We start from the raw sequence: 21,289 nt of genomic DNA on the forward strand, positions 1-21,289 counted from the left end.
GCAGTGCAGCTCAGGTAGTTTATTGATGGAGAGCTGAAGTCCCCCAGGAGAAAGGTATTGGGTTTAATGAGGATTTTAGCTAAAACGTTACTATGACTATCATGCTCAGAAGGAAACGGAGAGGGTTTTCCATAACTATTAATGAAGTATTAATTATTCTTGTTTATGGTGATTTGAACATCTAGGAATTCCAGTGTTGTGTCCTGAGTAACAAAAACCAACAGTGGGTGGTATCTGCTTCCTGTCAGAGTATAGCCCACTTGTGTTGTGGGTAAAAATCAGAACGGAAGAACACTCTTACTTGAATAGTTATTACTCCTGGTGGTTCAAGTCCAAGTCTTGAAAAGGACTTGGCTATTCCTGGTTAGTCTTGAGAAAGACTGTTTTGGCTCTTAGAAGGGCCTTAGTAGCCTTGAAGAAGACTGTATTTGGCTCTTCTAAGGCCTTTGTGGTGTGGCGAGTGGGTCCTGAGGAGGATCTTTGTAGTCCTCAGGAGGACTGTTTTGGTTCTGAGGAGAACCTTATAGGTTCATAGGTTGGTACTAGGCTATCAGCCCTAGGGCCTATACAAGCCTAGCCATAACAATTCCCTGGCTATTTCTTCCCACACTATTTACTTCCCTGGACCCCTGTCTAACAGGGCGACGGACGTGATCCCCGGGGTGAATTTCCTTTCTCCCATCCAATCGTCAATGTTCCTTTTGAAGAGGGCCAAAGAGGCACTCTGCTTGACATGTATGGGCAATCTATTCCAGAGTCTGGGGAGTCTCTGTGTCAGGAACCTATCCCTCCAGCATGTTTTGTTTATTGTGATGACAAGGTTTAGATCGCTGCAGCGTGTGGCTCTGAGGGATTGTGATTTCTTTAAGTGTAGCATGTCCAACAGCTTTTGGTTTGACTTGGCCTTGTATGTTTAGCAGAGATCCCCTCTGAGTAGATGATATGCGACAGAATATAGCTGGAGTTTTTTAAGGCGGTCAGCATAGGGCATCTGCTTTAGGCCTGTGATTCTTTTAGTGAGGTATTTCTGTGGCCTTTCCAATTGTTGCAGATGTCTTGAGAGGTACATACTAAACGGGGCGTTGTATTCTTTAATGGGTCTAATGAGGGATGAGTACAGTGGGACAATTACCTCCTTTTTTCTGGATGAAAAGCCCTTAGTGATGAGGTGTGCCACATAGAAGGATTTCCTGACTGTTGTGGCGATGTGGTTATCGAAGGTGAGACCACTGTCCACCTGTGTCCCTAAGTCTTTTATCACATTTTTGGTGTTTAGTGTACTGCCACCTATATGGTAATTCACGGAAACATGTTTTTTCCCAAAGGGGATAACTATACATTTCTTGGCATTGAGCTTGAGCCCATGGCTCTGGCACCAAGCATCTGTTTCTGTAAGGCCCTGTTGTAGAGTAGCCACATCATTTGGGGATTCAATAATGGCTCCCAGTTTGCAGTCATCTGCGAACTTTGTTAGCCAGAGTCCCTTAGTGTTGGCCTGTACTTCAGAGAAGTAAATGCCAAACAAGAGCGGTCCCAGGACTGAACCGTGAGGTACTCCACTTGTCTGGAGCTGGATTTGGAGTCGGCTACTTTTACAGTGTGGGTTCTATCAGTAAGCCAGTTAGCAACCCATTGGGTGACGTAGGGATTAATGCCCAGCTTAGTAAGTTTATCTATGATTCCAGAGTGGGGGATGGTGTCAAAGGCCTTGGCAAGGTCTAGATGTGTGTGGACCACCTTACCCTTGTCCATGGCTCTGGAGACTGATTCGAAGAAGTCAATCAGGTTCAGGAGACAAGATCGGCCCTTCACGAACCCAAACTGGGTGGGGTCCAGTGTTTGAAGGTTGCCAATGTCTTTGTTTATAAGTTCCATGATAATACACTCCATGGCCTTGCAGATAAGGCTTGTCAGACTGATGGGACGGTAGTTTCCAGGATCCAAGGTGGATACCCCGTTGTGGAGTGGGATAACTGTAGCTTTGCGCCACTCAGTGGGCACGAAACCTGAGGTGAGGCTATGATTAAACATGACACTTAGGTGAGGTGCCGGTTCATATTGTAGTTCATGTAGTACACAGCCCGGGATGTCATCTGGTCCCATGGATGCTGTATTCTTAGCTTTGGAGAGTGCATTTTTTTATCTGTGTGGCTGTTATTACCGTAATTTGGCAATCTTCCGGTATTGAGATGGGCCATTTAGGGGGTGAGAGGGGTGTGAAGTTGGCACTGAATCGATCTGCCAGGATATTGGCAATATCCTTGGGATCAGTATATTTAATGCCATTCTGTTTTAGCTCAGAGCAGATCTGAGCATTGCCATTTAGATTCTTGACATAGTTATAGAATGCCTTGTGGTTGTCTTTGGAATCTTTGGCAATTTTATTTTCGTAACTAGCTTTGGAGGATTTTATGAGGGATCTCAGTTTCTTACTGAGGCTGGTAAGGGAGTTTTTTGCATCCTGGGAGTTTCCTCTTTTCTGCAACAGTTTCTTCATTTTGTTGTAAAGTTTGTTTATGGCAGGGGACCACCAGATAGGCTTCCTTTTTTTTGGATATGAGCATCTTGGTTCTATTTGGGATGGCACGATTCATGCATGAGTGGATGTGCTCGTACAGTGCCTTAGTGTAGGATTCAGCAGTGGTATGGTGGTCCTGAGGTGGACCTTTGTAGTCCTTAGGAGGACTGTTGTGATTCAAAGAAGAACCTTTTTGGTGTGGTAGTCCTGAGGAGGACCTTTGTAGCCCTGATAAGGACTATTTGTGTAGTACATGTCAGGCCCAGCCAGAATAAAAGTGATTTACAGGCCTTAGACAAAACCAAAATAGGCCACAGCTAAACACATATACTTCACACAACACAAATAGCATGCAAGGTGATCACTGTGAAATAAACGAATCCTTAAGCCAGTTCCAGTCCAAAATAAATCCTTTATTCAGTCCTTGCAGGTTATAATTTCCAATAGGATCTTCCTCCAAGCATTGTTCTGAATATATATATATATATATATATATATATATATATATATATATATATATATATCTATAGAGAGAGAGAGAGAGATATTTAATGTGTTTAGCTGTGGCCTATTTTGGTTTTGTCTAAGGCCTGTAAATCACTTTATTTCTGGCTGGACCTACAAGGGATTGAGGTTTTTAAGCTTTTAACTTCAAACAGTCCTTCCAAGTGCTACCTAGGTCCTTTTCAGTCCTCCTAAGGACCACCATACCACAAAGATTCTCCTCAGGACCAAAACAGTCCTCCTGAAGACTACAAAGGTCCTCCTCAAGACACACTCGCCACACCACAAAGGCCCATATAAGAGCCAAATACAGTCTTTTTCAAGACTACTACGGTCCTTCTAAGAGCCAAAACAGTCTTTCTCAAGACTGACCATGAATAGCCAAGTTCTTTTCAGGACTTTTACTGGAATAGTTATTACTCCTGGTGCTTCAAGTCTGAGTGCTCTTCTGTACAGTGTTGTGTCCTGAGGAATCTGCCTTGAGGTGAGGATATCCTTGACAAATACGGATATTCCCCCACAATTTCTAGTAGTTCTGAAGACGTGTTAGAAACTACACATAGAAATGGAGGGAATAATTTCAATGCACTGAAATAATGTCTCTCTAACTACTCATATATAAATGTGTTTAAGTTGCAGGACAGCCTCAAGTTCAGGTATTTTTTTTAAGACTCCTGGCATTCTGAAGAGCCATATAAATCTGTTCCAAATTGGAATTTAGTAGGTTGGAATGTCTAGCAGATGGACTCTGCCTAAAAAGACACTATGGGGGCAGCAAAGGCTTTAGCCAAAATGTGAAAGCCTTGATAAAAGTGATGCAGGTCGTCCCTGGCAAAGCAAGAAGCTTTGGCAGCCATTATCCAAGTTAATTCATGCTGGGTCCCCTTAGAATGACTCCAGCTACATATCAAATTATTAAAACCAATTATCTTGTCTTTAAATCTCAACATCAATCTGAGTGAAGGTAAAATACTACTCATGACTAATGAGTAAAATACTACTCATTGCCAGTGTCTTTCCTGCCTCAGAAATTCAAGTTCAATCATATCCAACTGCATGTCCCTTTGGTAGAACTTCTAAGGTCATTCACCACAACCTGGACCACTATGAGGTCATAATCATATTTTTGTGAAGATGGTGGATCTAAGAGCTTCCTGACTGTAGGCTACAGAAAGACAGCCGTCACTATATTCTTATCCAATCTGGTAAGGGTGGTGTTGGGAAGCCTGACAATAGTCACCTACTGCTAAAATATTACTTTGGGTAGATGTAGTCTCAGTGGGCTATAAGAGTTTGAAGTTTGCTCCCTTATGACCCTTAGAGGTATCTGTACTTGCTGTGGGTTTGAACGGTGAAGGTGGGGTGTGTTTGCTTGTGTGAACTAACGTTTTTTAGTCTTTAGACTAAGAGGCTTGGGGCAGTGTTCTCTTAACCACAGCATAAGCGGGTTTAGTGGAAGTGCCCTTTGTTGTGTGTGTGTGTGTGCGTGTGCGTGTGTGTGTGTGTGTGTGTGTGTGTGTGTGTGTGTGTGTGTGTGTGTGTGTGTGTGCACACTCGCTTACTAAATGTATTCTGAAATGAAAAGGTAGCCTCCAAATTAAGTTTGTGCTTACATCTTTCACATATTAAATCATTGTGAGGAGGCAATACAGAGTTTTCAGTTAGCAAGAGGCAGTTACTACTCTGCCTCAAAATACCTAGTGCTATTATATATATTCTAGTCCACTACACCTTCTAGCTGTACTAGATAAACTGCCAGATCTGCCAGCAGCCATACCTCCCCCCTCCTGTTTTACTACTGTTGTACTCCACTGTCTGTCTCTATGACACTGCAGCCCCCTACCTTCATTGTAATAACCCCCCCTTCTCCATTACTTTTCTATTTTTTATAACCCTCCCTTCTCCATTACTTTTCTATTTTTTATCCTACTGCTGCGATCTCTCTACAGGATTATTACAACCTTTGGCCACTAGATGGCAGTCTTTACCCACCTCTAATTTCACTTTCGTTTCTCTTCCTACCTCTTACTTTAAACCTTTTATGATTGTTGCTCTCTTCTCCTTGTCTATCTTCTTCTATAACCCCTTTAAACCTTGTACACATCTCCTCCCATAGTCCTTATAAACCCTTTACCTAGCCCTCCTTCTCCACCTTCACTACTCCTAGGCTAACCCTTACTCTCCCAGGTTTCTCTCTCTTTTAACTCTCCCTTCCTCAGACTCACAACTTCTGCCTTTCTACCTACTGCCTCCTGTTCCAACCTACTACCTTACTGATTGTTTTTTTCTCACTGCTTTCAACTTACTTGGGTCTGCCCCGCTCCGTTCGCCCTGTGGCCTCACTCCGCTCCCCTACCCCCAAATTCCACCCACCCCCAGTGGTACTACACTTATACCTCACTAAACACTCCCCTTTTTTCTCTACCTATCACATACCTCATCACTAGGCCACTCCCCTATCTCTTTCTTTCCTACTTAGTTTAAATTACCTTTTTCTATACCCTGCTTAATCTCTTGAAACATTCTCATCTATTTTCCTACCTCACTTACACAAACAAGCTACTCTCATCTGATTACTACTCACTGCCATGCATGTCACCAACACACAGAACTATTTTCACATACATCCTACTCTTAACTACCACAATAGCCTCTCTGACCATACCTTATTCACTGACCTTCTTTGAAAATCTTACTCTACTTGAACAAAACCATAATTTCCAACAAACATTACCTTCTTCCTTTATGTACTCCCTCAACCACAGTAACATAACCTGTACCTCTAACTATATGCTACCAAAATATCATAGAACAACCATGTGACTTACTTCACCATCAAAAAATAATTTTAATAATTCCCTCAAGACCCTTAAATTCCTACACTATCCCCAGTGTTACCTTCTCCTTGACTGGGATATTCATCCAAACCCTGGCCCCAATACTAACAATAGGAATAACCTTGATAATGTAATTTTACCTAAACCTTCTATATTAGCTAAAGCACCTAACTCCCTCCTGATTGTTCACCTTAATATTAGAAGTCTTAACAATAAAATTCCACACCTGCATGCACTCCTGGATTTGCACTCATTTGATATTCTATGTCTTACAGAAACCTGGCTAAAACCATCTACTCTAGACCAGGAAATTACCCCTCCAGGCTATAACATCCTAAAATGTGACCGCAAAACCAAAAAAGGTGGGGGGTATAGCCATTATCTATAAATCTAATCTCCAAGTATCCCTGTTTAATGAGCTTCCATTACTAGACACCAAATCTAAAATACTGTCTACCAAACTCCAAATCAACAACACCAAATCTATCAACCTAATTTGCTTGTATCTTCCCCCTGGTAACAATACTGATACTCTTGAAAACGTTCTTAATCTCCTCTCTACCCAACTAACCCAGGAAACCATTGTACTGGGTGACTTCAACATAGACTGGTTAACCTGTAGTTCTCAGAACCCCACTAACCACATAAATCTTTATGGATTCTCCCAATTAATAACCACTCCTACTAGAATCCACAAACCTAACAGGAAAGAATCTACACTTGACTGGATCCTTATTAACAACCACCCTAGCAATTATACTCCAGGAACCCTTCCTGACAATATTAGTGACCAAATGCTTACTTACATTATTAGACAAAAATTTCATATCCCAACTACTCACAAACTCAAAACTTCCCGCTCAAAGAAATTCTTTAATCCTGATAGTTTCCTGAGCGAATTGCAAGCATGTGACTGGTCACCACTGACCCATCTTGAACTTGATGAGGCTGTGACCTACTTCAACACTAACTTTCTTCAAATTCTAGACTACCACGCACCTTATCACTCCACTAGAATAAGATCCAAATCTGCCCCATGGCGAACAAAACAAACTAAGCAGAAGATGCTCCTCAGAAACAAAATATGGGCTAAATGGAGAGCTACCAAATGTCCATCTGATCACCTCCTCTTTAAGCAGTTAAGAAATGCCACCAAGAAGGATACTCTTAGAGACAAAAAAGACTTCTACCTACACCTCCAACAAACTAATCAACAAACCCCACAAAAATTTTGGTCAGGGATAAACAAACTTCTTCAGCCAGGACACTCAACTACTCCTGACCCATTAGGTTTCAACCATAATAATTTCAACCAGATCTCTGATGCCTTTAATAAATACTTTACAGAAGCCATTCAAACCCTAGCCAATTCTGTACCCCCACCTACTGCTTCCCCACCACACGCCTCCAAGACGATGTCTCCTATCTTTCATATACAACCTATTCCTACATCTCATGTTCTTAAACTGCTTAAAAATCTGAAACCCTGCACCCCATCTGCGGACCAACTCCCATCAACAAATGATAAATAAATAAATCTGAATACCTACAAATTGCCGCAAAAGCTATTCATTACCCCATATCTATACTTATTAACAGAACTATCTCTGAAGGCAAAATCCCTACCATTTGGAAAGTATCCCACATCATCCCTCTACATAAAGGTGGATCTTCTAGTGAGCTTTCTAACTTTTGACCTATTGCCTTACTCTCCCCATTAGCTAAGATAATGGAAAAATGTATTCATAAACAACTACTCAACCACCTTCTACAAAATAACCAACTAGCCCACTGCCAACATGGCTTTAGACCATTCCACAGCACAATGACTGCCCTTCTATCCTTCACTGACTCTATAAATAAAAATCGTAATAACAACTCCTTTTCCTCTGCACTATTTATTGACCTGTCAAAAGCCTTTGATATGGTTAACCATAACTTACTTCTTGATAAACTAAATTACCATTCTCTTGATCCACTAGCATTACAATGGTTTAGGTGTTATCTTCAAAACAGACAACAAGCAGTACTTTGGGATAACAATCTGTCTTCATTACTTCCAGTAAATATTGGAGTCCCACAGGGCTCTATCTTAGGTCCCCTTCTTTTTTCCTTATTTATTAATGACCTCCACATGGACATACCTCAAGCCACTTGCATTCCATATGCAGATGACTCAATTTTAATCTGTACTGCTAAGAACATAGCCTCCCGCCAGTCCCTCACCCAAACCGTGTTCCAAAATGTGGAAAACTGGTTTATGAAACATTGCCTCCTCCTTAATCCCAAAAAAACAAAATTACTGCTTTTTACTCCAACTCACAAATCTTCCACACCATTTTTCTCCATAACCTCTAACAATGCTACTAACATTACCCCAGATACTACCACCCGCCTACTAGGTGTTACAATTGACAATCGTCTTAACTATGATGACCATATTAACACCACCATACAATCTGTTAACAAAAAACTTGGTACTCTCTATAGAATCAAACCCTTCCTTACCCCCACAGCCAGGAAAACTATTGCCCAGACCCACCTCATTTCTACCTTTTTCTATGCCTCTGCTATATATACTAACCTATCTAAGAATAACATCTCCAAACTTTCTACCTGTTATAATAGCATAGCTAGATTCATTACATGTACACCCTTTAAAACTCACCACTGTCTTAACCCTCAAACAACTAGGATGGCTAGAATTGCAGAACCACATACTCTAGCAACAGTTACTTATCACTCAAAAGATCCTACACCACCCCAATAATACCCCTATCCTCACTAATCTGATTTCACCATACAAAAATCTAGCTACACTACGTTCTGCTAATAAACTCCTGGTCTCCTCGATTAAATCTAACAATAAAGCTGGTGACTCACTTTTCTCAAACACTACAGGCAAAAACTGGAATCAGCTCCCTCCTGAACTATCTAACCTACCTTCTACATCTCTATTCAAAAAACATATTAAAGAACATCTTAAAACTCAGTGGCTTTGTCCCTGTGCTAACCCAGACTGAAAACTATTTCCCCTCCTACTCGTACCCTTTTCCCCACCCCTCTAACTTAGGCCTCTAACCTAGGCCTCCTAATCATGCTTCTTTTTTTCATAGTAAGAGAAAAAATTATAAGGACTTTACTCTGATGTGCTCATACCCACTTTGTGTTTAGTACATCTGCCATGCTTTACTTAAATAAACTTTTAGCATAATGTCTATATTCTATAATTACATTACTATATTTTTGCTTTTAACCAATGCTACCACTGTACTGTTTTCTTACATGTCCTAGTTATATATTATTATATATTGTTAACTGTGTGTTACTGTTCATGCTTGGAGCTTTTCTCCCCAGGCCTCTACCCAAAATGGACATAAATCCAGTTAGACTAGCCCGGTCAACAAATGTAAAATAAAAAATAAAATAAAAATTAGTCTAGCTACACAGAAGGAGCAAAATCTGACTGAGATCCCATTTTGGCCAGTGCAGATGAAGATGTATAATAAAACAGGACAGGTTAAATACATGCTCTTGGTATAAGACAGAGGAGGTTTACTGACTGGATTTGAAAAAGATTATTTGGGATATTGCTAAAGAATAATAGGATAAGAGTTGTGACTACTTGTGGTACAAAAAATAAATATAAATGAGAGAAACATGCAGGATCAGTAAGGTAATCAGTAAAACTGGCAAATTTAAAACAAATAGCTTTGATCAGTAGGCTAACGTCTCTGCCCAACTATTAAAAATGTGCAAAGGATAGTCTAATCAAATGGATCCTTATATAGTAACAGCTACAGATTATATAACCGAGTAATTTCAACTGCAGTAACTGTAAAGCAAACAGTTTCTGTGTAGTAAAGCAAATCAGCTAAGTAATAAAAGTATATCACATAGGTAATCCTGCAGTCTATAAGTGCAGTACTGTAAAGCAACAACTTTAAATGCCCAAACATTAAAGTATTCATTAACAAGCTGAAATGCAAAGACATCAGCGATCAAAAAGTACAATCAATAATTGAGATAGGTTAATTTGTTTTTATATACCTTATATCAGCATCAGGCAACCCTGCAGTATTATCTTAGATGTTGTCAATAGTGACCAATGGTACCAAGGCAACAAAACACAATAGTGCACTATTTAAACTTAACACTAGTCAGCAAAGCAAAAGTGAATGACAGAACATAATGAATGGAATAATGCAGTCTTATTTAAACTCAACACAACAGTCAACAGAGAAAATGTGCTAAAATTCAGCAATGTACCCACAAGAAGCGCAGTCAGCAAATTAAATAAGCTAAAATAATTACTGTATGAAAGTAGACAATAGTAAAATCATTTGCAGTAGTATAACTAGGCTATAAAGAAGGCTATGAAATTTTATACTGCATATAACAAGGATGAAGAGGTTTGTCTTACCTGTTGTAGACTAGGATAAAACCTGGCACTGAACTGAGCAAGCCTCCTGATATGCAAAGTCTGTAAGGCTCTACTCCTGCAGAAGCCAGCCAATCAAAATATGTCTAATGATCCCAAAGGAACTGTCCGCTCAAAATCAAGCACTCATATCCCTCACTGGAACCCAAATGCAGGTAACTGTCACATGGAAGCCTCTGCTCTCACTAAATGCTGGAACTCTGCAGAACTGGTCCTAGGAAGCCAAAGTCCTTGTAGTGCAATGAATCAGAAGGAACCCGAATGGAAAATGACTATATAAGTCTGTCCTCCTCCTCTGTAGTCTTCTTCTCTTCAGAATAGTCAAACACTAAAGAATAAATGCAGTAACATTCTGTGAAACACACATAGTAAAGATGTCCATAAAATAGATTTACAGTGCTTACATCAGGGCTTCCAGTAGAGTAACAGCCCTATTCTTTTCAGCAATACCTGAGTTTATGAAGTAAGGTACAAGTACATGCCAGGTATTGTACGTGTTGTGATGCTTTAAAATTGGATCTATATTAGGTGATCGAAACTTCAGGTAATCAAATACCTAAAGGTCAACACCTAAACAGGGAAAGCTGTAAACATCAAATGGCCACTTCCACTAATTCGTTTATAGGGAAAGAATTTGCTTGGCCGTTATCGGGAATCTGCCCTTTTCTCCACTGTAGAACAATCTCGGAGTTGGTCTATTTAGTTAGGGGTGTGTGGGAGGCACAGCTGATTAGGGTTTTAAAATTTTTTTTTTCTTCAGCCAAGTGAATTCTTTCCCTACGAAAGAATTCACGGAAGTGCCATTCGATGTTTACAGCTTTCACTGTTTTGGTGTTGATCTTTTACCTAAAGCTTCGACTATGTAATATAGACCCTTAAAATCGTACCCCAACATTTGTCTATGTTTATGCATTCATTTGCACCTGTACTCTACCCCACTGTTGCCTGAGATTCACAGTTTTATCGCTGCTGGTGTTTGATGTCCAAACATTGCTTATAAATCACACACAGATATTTACTTTGCTAACCAACAAACACACTAATGCTACAAAGTACATGCCATGTTTCTGAATCTTGCACCTGTTAATGTGTATCAAATCAAGGGTAATAATCAGAAAGTTATTCATCATGAGGAGAGGATGATATTGGGTCACCTTATAATTTTTATACAGTAAGTATTCCTTCTTTTAATATAATTCAAGACTTGAATATAAAGATGCTGTCAAACTTAACTAAACAGAAAATGAAACTGCTAGTGTATGAAGTTGTCAAAGTGTTTTATATAAAAAAAATATTAAATGACCGTGACAAAGTGATAGGTAAGCTAACAAAGATAAATTTAAAATTATTCATTTTTAATAAAAATGCGGGGCTATGTATTTTAGACAAAGCAGAATTAATACAAATTACTGAATAGATGAATGCTGAATAATAATTACTTATCATGAAAAAGGCGCAAAAAATAGCAATAAACATAAATCTCCTTTGATATCAGTATATATATATATATATATATATATATATATATATATATATATATATATATATATATATATAATCTCCATACATACATACACCATTTTTGTTGGAATTGTCTCCTGTTGTGCAACTTGAATGTACACCAAGGTTTACTTCTTCCAGTTTCTCCACGTTTGCAAGGGTTAAACATACCTGCTGATTTTTCTAATCTACTATTTGTACTATTTAGATGACAAACACATTCCTTTTATTTCAACTCATGGTTTTTACGTTAAAAGGAACTCCTATAATCTCTTTCTGAAACCCAGGCACAATCAGTAAGTTTATTAAAAATACCTTAAATATAAATGGTAGTAATGTGAATATGAACACACAACAATGCATGCACTGAAAAATAACCCTGGCACATGCAAAAACAAAAAATATATTTTTCTACACTCCCGCACCTCTTGCAAATACTATACGGTAACTCAAAGACGACACAACACTGAGAAAGGGGCATAATTCCCAGCTCCGATAATTGTGCGATTTTGTACACCTGTTGACCATTTGCTTAACTGACCAAATTTTGTTGATTAAAGATGGGTAGAGACACAGACAGACAGAGTGGTGTACTAATTCAGATCAAAACAAAGACGACATTGAGACAGCAACATTTTTTGCAAATACTGACATGCTATTACATATGTACCGATCGACAATCTTGGCTTATGCAAAAATGTGCCTCCCATACCCCCTTGGTAATTATGTATACTTACTCCAAGATCATACAGTCTCAGGAAAAGAGCATATTTCCCTACCCAAGAATTCTTTGATAGATGCATACACATGAAATAATTACATTGTCAACATGCATACAAACACACATATGCAGACACCTACAAGAGACCTCAGAGACACTATAAACAAGAATATGTAACAGCAGTATGTGGATTTGTCAGGTATTTGTTGAAAAGATTTATCAAATGTAATTATTCTTTTTTTGTACTGCAGGCTTGTGCAGCAACTGCCAGATGCCAATTTTATTCTCCTTCGTCACCTTTTTGGAGTTCTGTACCACATTGAGAAGAATTCTGAAGAAAATCAAATGACAGCTTCCAACCTGGCACTTTGCATTGCTCCCAACATGCTGTGGCTCCCATCTCCAACAGGCCCTGAGCAAGAGAGCAAGTCCACAAGAAAAGTAAGTGACGCAGTTCAGTCACTTGTTTCTCTAACACAAGTCTGATCAGCTATCGGAAGATAACGTATGTCAATATTTGTAATAATGTAGCTGCCCACAAGAAAAGACTACAAAAGAAAAATATTACATTCAAACATGTAGAAATATCTTCTGTTGATTTTTTTTTATAGGTTCATAGGTAGGTACTAGGCTATTGGCCTTAGGGCCTATACAAGCCTAGCCAAAAAGGTACCCTGGCTTTCGCCACTCAAGGAAATTATTTTCCTGTGCCCCTGTCAAGCAGAACCACAGAAGTGATCCCTGGGGTGAATTTCGTATTACCCATCCAATCATCAAGATTTTTCTTGAATAGTGTTAATGAGGAGCTCTGTTTGACAAAGATAGGTAGTCTGTTCCAGAGTATGGGAAGTCTCTGGGACAGGATTCTATCCCTCCAGCATGTTCTGTTTATTGTGGTGACAAGGTTTAGGTCCCTAGAGCGTGTAGCGGAGGGATTGGGATTTCTTAAAGTGGAGCATGTCCAACAGCTCTGGGTTTGGCATAGCTTTGTATGTTAGGCAGAGACGCCTCTGAGTAGGTGATATGCGATTTAATTTGAAATCAATTAATGCCTCAGCTCCATACACATATTCATTATTCATTGTCATTATTCTGACTGAACTGAGTTTTACTGTGTTTGTGCTGCAGATTAATATTATCTTATTGATGATAGGCAGGTAAAGATGCAATCCTGGGACATCACATATTTAGCCAGAGTGCAGTGAACTAAGCAGAGAATGGCTTGATCTCCCTGACTGGCAGATATGGACTCATGAGCCAGTCTTCCCTTAATAAAGGCCAAGCGGCCTATTGTCCAGTTTTTGAGGTTCTGGCTGAGGCATGTGTATCAGAATACATACACTTGTTTCCATGATCCCACAAATGTTGCTGCATGACTCACGACTGCGAGTGAGTAAAGAGTATTCTGATATTCATATATGACAGATCATGATGCACCACTTCACATTCATCCTCCAAGATTTAGTCCTCAGCCTTTATGCCATGGCTGCTGTCTTAAATGACTGTACAGCATTTGGGGTTTACTAGTAGGTCACTACTCTACATCTGTACTTAGAGATGGAATGAAAGATGATTAATGGCACCTTTTAGAGGCTACAAGTGATGAATGACCAGACACCCAAATGTTGATAAACCAAGTACTCAAACTGTCATGAAGGAAGGCCAACAGTACTAACCTATATCTGGGAGGGGTGCAGGAAAAAAAGGTTTGTTGCAAAACACGTTCTCTGAATGATCTTGCTTTTCCCTTGGCTAGTGATGTTCTTATTCTCTCAAACCCCCACACAGTTTCTACATCATCTCATCTTTAAACCATACCACAACACATGACAATCCCTGCCCTGTATAAATACAAAGGGGCAACAACCTACTCCTCATTTTTCACACACTTGACAAAGAAATAAAATAATTTAGACCAGGAAACTGGCATCTAATTTGACTTGCCAGTATAACTCTCTCTGGCCCAGATAAGTTTCTCTGTCACAACCTCTGTTTTTGTTATTATTATTATTATTATTATTAATAATAACAACAATAAAACGTTCTTAAGAATAAAAAACAAAAGATTATTACAATTTTTACAGACTAACACATTTGGCCAGAGCATTGGTAACATTATTATATTTAATGTCATGCACATGCTCAAGAATCCTCTTTTTCAAGCTTCTTTTGGTCTTTCCAGTAGAGAAACTCGCGCATCATAAACAAGTTGCTATATAAATTTCCCATCAAGTCTGACAACTGAATTTACCCTAGCAACTTAAAAGAATTGAATAACCGTTAATGCTAAAATATAAAGTCATTAATAAATCTACACAGCTCATAGTGCCCAGATTTAATCATTTTACTGTCAAAGTGCTGCGTTTTATTAATTAATTTATTTATTTAACATTTGATTACTGGGCAAGTCCAACTGGGACAGAGCTCATTTTCTGCGGAGGCTCGGGGAGAAATGCTCCAGATGCATGTCTTTGGAATGTGGGAGGAAACTGGATCACCTGGAAGAAACCCATGTGAATGCAGGGAGGACATGCAGACTCCACACAGAGTGCGCCCTAGCGGAGAATAGGACTAGAGAACCCCCTTGCTATGAGGTGACAAAGTGAACTGCTGCACCATTGTGCTGCCCATTTACCCAGATCTCTTTCCAACATCTGCTTAAAATTGCAATTTCTCCTAAAAGAAAATGCAAATGTCCTTAACTTGCTTCTTAATTCTTCATTAAAGGTTATATTCCGGCTTTGCTGCTCTGTCTTTGATTTGAACTAAATGTTGACCATAAGTAAAAACTATTCCCCTTGTGAAACTAGTATTACCAACATTTGCTCCATTACTTTGTTTCCTGACCACCAAATTATTACTCATCTTCAGGAACTTATCCTTCCCCCACCCTTTAGTCATTTCTTCATCTAATGTATTTGAAATTTCATCAGGGTATTCAAAGACAAAGTAAACTTTGTCATTTAGAATTGCACACGTGTAGCCTAAATGAAATTTTGTGCATCAGGTCAGTTCTTGAGATTACAAAGGAAGGTGAAAACACATACAAGTAGAGGAATAAACAACTAACAAATACAATACTAATCCCAATAGATGCAAAAAAGAGTGGAGACATTTACCAACACTCATCTACGAAAAGAACACCCTCCCCAGAGTTACATTACCTACCCTACTTAAAGTTATACAAAACAAACTACAGATTGAAATGCCTAAATTATTTGTCTAATAGTGCACTTGAGTGGGTTAAATAATACTGACTATGGAAATAATAAATATTGCACTTATAAGTATATATTGCACAAATAAATAAAAACTGACTTGTGTCCAGACCCCTGGGACTAGTGCCCGCGTTCAGAAATCTAATCACTGAAAGGTAGAAATTGTTATTGAATCTTGTAGTCCTGCAGCAGATGCTGCGATATTTCCTGCCCGATGCCAGATGCTTAAACAATCCATGTGCTGGGATGCATGTTGTACTGTGTTATTTTGGTGGCCTTTTAGATGGTTCTTGCAGAATAAAACTGTTGTACCGATGGAACATTGGAACCTGTTACCTTCTCTGCAACCCTCACCACTCTCTGTAGCGCCTTCCTTTCTGTAACTGTGCAGCTTTCATACCACACTGTGAAGTTTTCATACCACACTGTGAAGTTGCAAGTGACGATGGTCTCTACTGCACCTTTTTAGAAGGTGGAGATAATATGAGGAGGAAGCTTAGCTTTTTTTCAGCCTTCTTAAAAAGTAGAGGCATTGTTGTGCTTTCCTGACCAGTTGGCTGTTTTCTGACCAAGAGAGATCCTCCAATATGTGTACACCCAGGAATTTTGTACTCTTAACACTCTCCACACTTTCACCATTGATCCCGAGTGCTGGGAGATTTGTTCTCCTTTTCCTGAAGTACCAGCTGATCAGAGATGCCACCTCCTCTCTGTACGACCTTTCATCTTCCTTTGTGATGAGCCCCCACAACTGTGGCGTCATCAGCAAACTTGATGATATGTTTGGGCATGTGCTTAGCACAGCAGTTGTCGATCAGGATGGTGAATAACAGTGGACTGAGAACACATCCCCATTGAACTCCAGTCTTAATCATGATGCTCTCTGATGTGTTCTTACCCGAACACACCCTCTGTGGTCTCTCAGTCAGGAAGTCCAGGACCCATTTACAGAGATGTTTACGGATTCCTAAATGTGCCAGTTCTTCTATCAGGTGCATTAGTACCACTGTATTAAATGCAGATTTGAAGTCTATGAACAGCATCCTCACAAAGTTGTCTTTGCCCTCTAAATGCTCAAGGAAGATGTGTAGTGCTATTGATATGGCATCAGCCATGGATCAGTTAGCTCTGTACGCAAACTGCACAGGGTCAAAATCAGGAGGGGCATGATGAAAGATGCTTTTTGATCCGCTGCTCAAAACATTTCATAATGGTGGATGTCAGAGTGACTGGTCTGTAGTCGTTAGGGCTGGAAGGAGTGGTTTTCATAGGTAGTGGGATGATGTTAGGTTCCTTGCAGCATGAGGGTACGAGAAGTGTTAAATATTTCCTTGAGCACTGTACATAGTTGATCAGCGCAGCCTTTTAACACCTTGCGCAGTATGTTGTCTGGGCCAGCAACCTTCCTGGGGTTCACTCTCCTTAGTTCTCTTCTTACATCCGCTGTGCTGAGGTTGAGTACTGTAGCCTTCTCATCAGTGGGTAGCTTTAGTGCCAACCTGTTTCTTTCCTCAAATCTACCGAAGAAGATGTTCAAACTGTCTAGGAATTTGATGATGCACTCACACTGTGCTGACCTGATTTTGTGGTCATTGATCCCCTGTATGCCTCGACATAGTCTCCTTGCTTCCTTCATGTCTTCAAAGTGACTCTGCACCTTTCTGCCATACTCCTTTATACTCCTCTTCAGATTACCTCTTGCTACACTTGGGGCTGCTTTATCCTTAGCCCTGTAAGCTGTGTTTCTCTCCTTCAGAAGCTCATATAACTTAGGGGTGGGCCATGGCTTCTAGTTGGCTCTAATGGTGATACTCTTGGTATTTGTTACCCCATCAACACAGTTTGAAATGTATTCAATCACTACCTCAGTGTATTCATCAATGTTCAGATGCTGATCCACTGTGGCTGCCTCCTTGAACATATCCCAGTTGGTTCTCTCCAAGCAATCTTCTTGGGGGGCCTCCATAACCCCATTGGGCCATACTCTGATTTGTGCAGGTTTGTAAGCTGGTGATAGCAAGATGGTATAATGGTCAGAGTTTCCCATTTATGGAAGTTGCACTGGCTTATAAGCTTATATATGTGTGTGTGTGTGTATTTTCTTTTAATAAACATGTTAAGAACATTAATTCCTTTACAAATTCATGCTCATCTGAGGTCAGCCTAGAAATCCTTATCCGCCAATTAGCCAGACTTCTCTTTTATGACATGGTTATGTGCACTGTTATAGTGAAGATATGAATTACTAAAAGTTGGTTTCATATATATGTGAAAACATTTATGAACTTTATTTTTCAAATTCATAATATATGTAACAGAATTCTGTAGTTTGTCTAAATCTAATAACCACAACGTAAAACTAGTATACAGGAAACAAGTCTAAAAACCCATGTAGCACTTAAAATAGAACTGAAAACAAATTTTTTTTTCTCCCAGTACCAAAGCACAATATTTGCAAACAGGGAGGCCACAGATGTCCCCATAGTTATTCTTATTAATTGTTAGTAATACTCAACTTTTAAAAACACAAAATTATTAAACACTATTTCTATAAATTCAGAAGTAGTGCAATATCATTGTGAGAGAAAGCAGTATGAGTGGAAATAGTTTCATAAAACCATTGCAATTGAGTGTGGAATACAGGTGAATAAATCCTTAATACCCAAGGCGATGAAAATGTCATTAGAAAATTCACATTGGGAAAATAAATTAAAAAAAAAAATGCCAAGAGTCTCTCTCTCTCTCTCTCTATATATATATATATATATATATATATATATATATATATATATATATATATATATATATATATATATAAATGGGAAAGGGTGGTTTTGGATCCATTGGCCACAACAATTAGTCTCTGGGTAAATTAGAACTGTACATTTGAATCTATTTGATGGACTGGGCTTTCTACATCACAATTTGCTAAAAAAGCAAATTTTCTAAGCAGCTGAACCCCTTTGAAATTGATCTGTAACTTGAAAAATATAGAACCTAGAACAATTCAAATGGGTGGTTTTACAACAGTATTTTTTATTTATTTATTTTTAAGACACATTTGTGACAAACTGATGCTTTAATTTATTACAGAGACTTGCATCATGTGGGCTGCTGGATATTTAGGTTTGTCTAGAATTTTTTGGTGCATATCTAGCACAGCTACCTGAGCTGATCAAGAGCTCACTGGTGGTGAGGGTTGGGACCAGCAGACCATGGAGCCATCATTCATGCTGAGGGAATTGGACTTTACTTAAACTCAGTCTTCCCCATGCCTCTAATATCTGAGAAGAGTATGTGCCCTTGCAAATTATGTCAACACCTGTCTGTGCTACTCACTCATAGGCTTTGTAGCCAATGCCCCCATGACCTTCAGTGTGATCCCATGTCCCTAATAAGAATTCTATCACCAGCCATGTGCTTAAACACACACACACGCATGCATGCATGCACACTCAAGCACACCATCCTTCCCCTACTCCAGAAGAGAGATCAGCAGGCAAAGTCTCATCATTCTTCTCTTCCTGTTTGCCAGCTTCTCCAGGCACCCATGACACTGTTCAAACTCAGGTTTCCTGGGCAACTGTGAGGTCTTTATCCCTCTGCACCAGTGGAACTGGCTGCCTTGTCTAGAATGAGCTTTTTCCTTTATACTAGTATAGCATTCCAAAAATATGCAAAGGCATTGAAAATACATAGAAAAATGTAGCAATACCTTTACCTGTATGTGCGAAACACTGCATGCTTTTTGACTATTATGATTTATAAACTCTGTTTCTGCAGGTTGCCATGCTTGTACAGTTCCTAATCGAAAAGTCTCCACAGATCTTTGGGGCAGACACAGCATCACTATTTAGCAGACTGAATGAAGAACAGCAAAGGAATGTGGAAGCTTTATTAGGTAACCTTTACACTGTTCTTTATCAATTACATATGCTGGTCTAGTCTGAGTAAGTGAAACTGTATAGCTATGGAAGTAGGTAAAGACGCAGTGTAGTCATAAATTAGCATGTGCATATAGTAGTGTTCTTAGGCGGCTAATTAGTTATTAACCTTTAGTAGCTCATTTTACTGATAAGGCAGTGTGTAAGGGCAATGGTAACTGTTATACTGCACAGATGTGGAAATACTTATAAAAGCTCCCTTGGGCAGCAGTCATTTAATTGCACTAGCTGTGCTAGGAACTGTTTTATCCTTTCTCTGTGTGCTGCACTACTACAAAGTATCCCATCTTGTACAGGGTAGTCCTACTGGCCCTCGCACACTGTCCTGTCTCAGCACAGTCCTTTTTAGTGTTTGTTTTATGATAGTTTAATCTAATGCAGCATTTAAAATGTAAGGATAACATATACCACAATCCTTTCATTTCTGCTACTGCCTAGGAGCATATAGCTATTGCTGAAATGTGTTTTACTATAAAGGGGCATTTAAATGTTGCTTAGTTGTGATTTTACATTTGCTACTATCAAGAGTTAAGAATTGTGCAACTGCTATTTTTTACTACTCTGATGCTGTGAAAGACTATTATTTAAAATACAAGTAGTATTATATTGTTTATTTTTTATATCTACATATGTCTCTGTGAATGCTTAGTATAACATGTCTAATCTTAATGTACTTTGTGCCAACTCCTGTTTCTCATAACTATCTCGTTTCTCTTGCCTCCTTAAGTTACCCTGCTCTACTTGTGCTTCCAGCACTAATCTGTAAGATGCTAAAGGACCCCCACCATTTATCAGCGATACACCTCACAGCCTATTTGTCCTACAATCCCTCTATCACGGATACTAAAAGTATGTCTATTGAATAATTTCTGCCTGATTGTCTTTCTACTAGTGTACCACTGCTACAGGTGTACAATAAGTCTTGAGCTAGGACAGCCAGCAGCCTCCACCCACTCTCTTCTATACATTAATCTCTCTCTCTCTCCCCCCCATCCTCTATAGATACCTCCTTTTGACTAGCACCCACCTTTTCCTTGTTGTACTCCAACGGACTCCCTCTCTAAATCAGCCTGCTATATTAGACCTATCCACTAGGTGGCACCCTTTACCCAGCCACATCTTCTTATCCTCTGATACATAGCTACTTACCTTATTTCCCCTGTTGTACCTGCATTGCCATGCATTTCCCCCACCTTACCCCTTTACTACTTCTGTCTAATACTTCTACCTTTTCTAGGCTCACTTCTCACTAGCCTTTACCACATCTGACTTTTCCAACTTACCTTAACAGATCAGTCCTGCTGATTGTCTTCTAATTATCCAGTCTCTGTTTCTACCCGCTCCATTAGCCCTATGGGCTCACTCCACTCCCCTCCCTACCCCCAATTCTCACCCACCTCCAGGGGTCCTACTCTTATACTTACTAGCCACACCTCCTCCTTTTCCCATAACTCTCTACACAATTCCCATTGGACTTCTTCTCAATTATCTCTCATCTCTTACCACTCCCCTCCAATCTCACCACACCCTCCTACCTTCACACACACACACACACTATTTACTCCATATCCACATACATACATCCAATAACCAATCCTTCCCAATG

The 21,289-nt window shown here is 39.5% G+C and overlaps 1 protein-coding gene across 2 annotated transcripts in view; it reads left to right on the forward strand.

The window, feature by feature from the left end:
* Positions 1–21,289, forward strand: part of LOC122790119 (rho GTPase-activating protein 20-like) — an 872,483-nt gene that overhangs the window by 796,375 nt on the left and 54,819 nt on the right. For both annotated transcript variants that reach the window (XM_044057693.1, XM_044057694.1), the window contains exons 13-14: positions 12,773–12,962; positions 19,523–19,640. In XM_044057693.1, coding sequence (XP_043913628.1) covers positions 12,773–12,962; positions 19,523–19,640 — 308 coding nt within the window. The remainder of the gene's footprint in view (positions 1–12,772; positions 12,963–19,522; positions 19,641–21,289) is intronic.

This window comes from Protopterus annectens, chromosome 15.part0, assembly GCF_019279795.1.
Source record: "Protopterus annectens isolate FY-2018-M chromosome 15.part0, PAN1.0, whole genome shotgun sequence".
Taxonomy (NCBI): Eukaryota; Metazoa; Chordata; order Ceratodontiformes; family Protopteridae; genus Protopterus; species Protopterus annectens.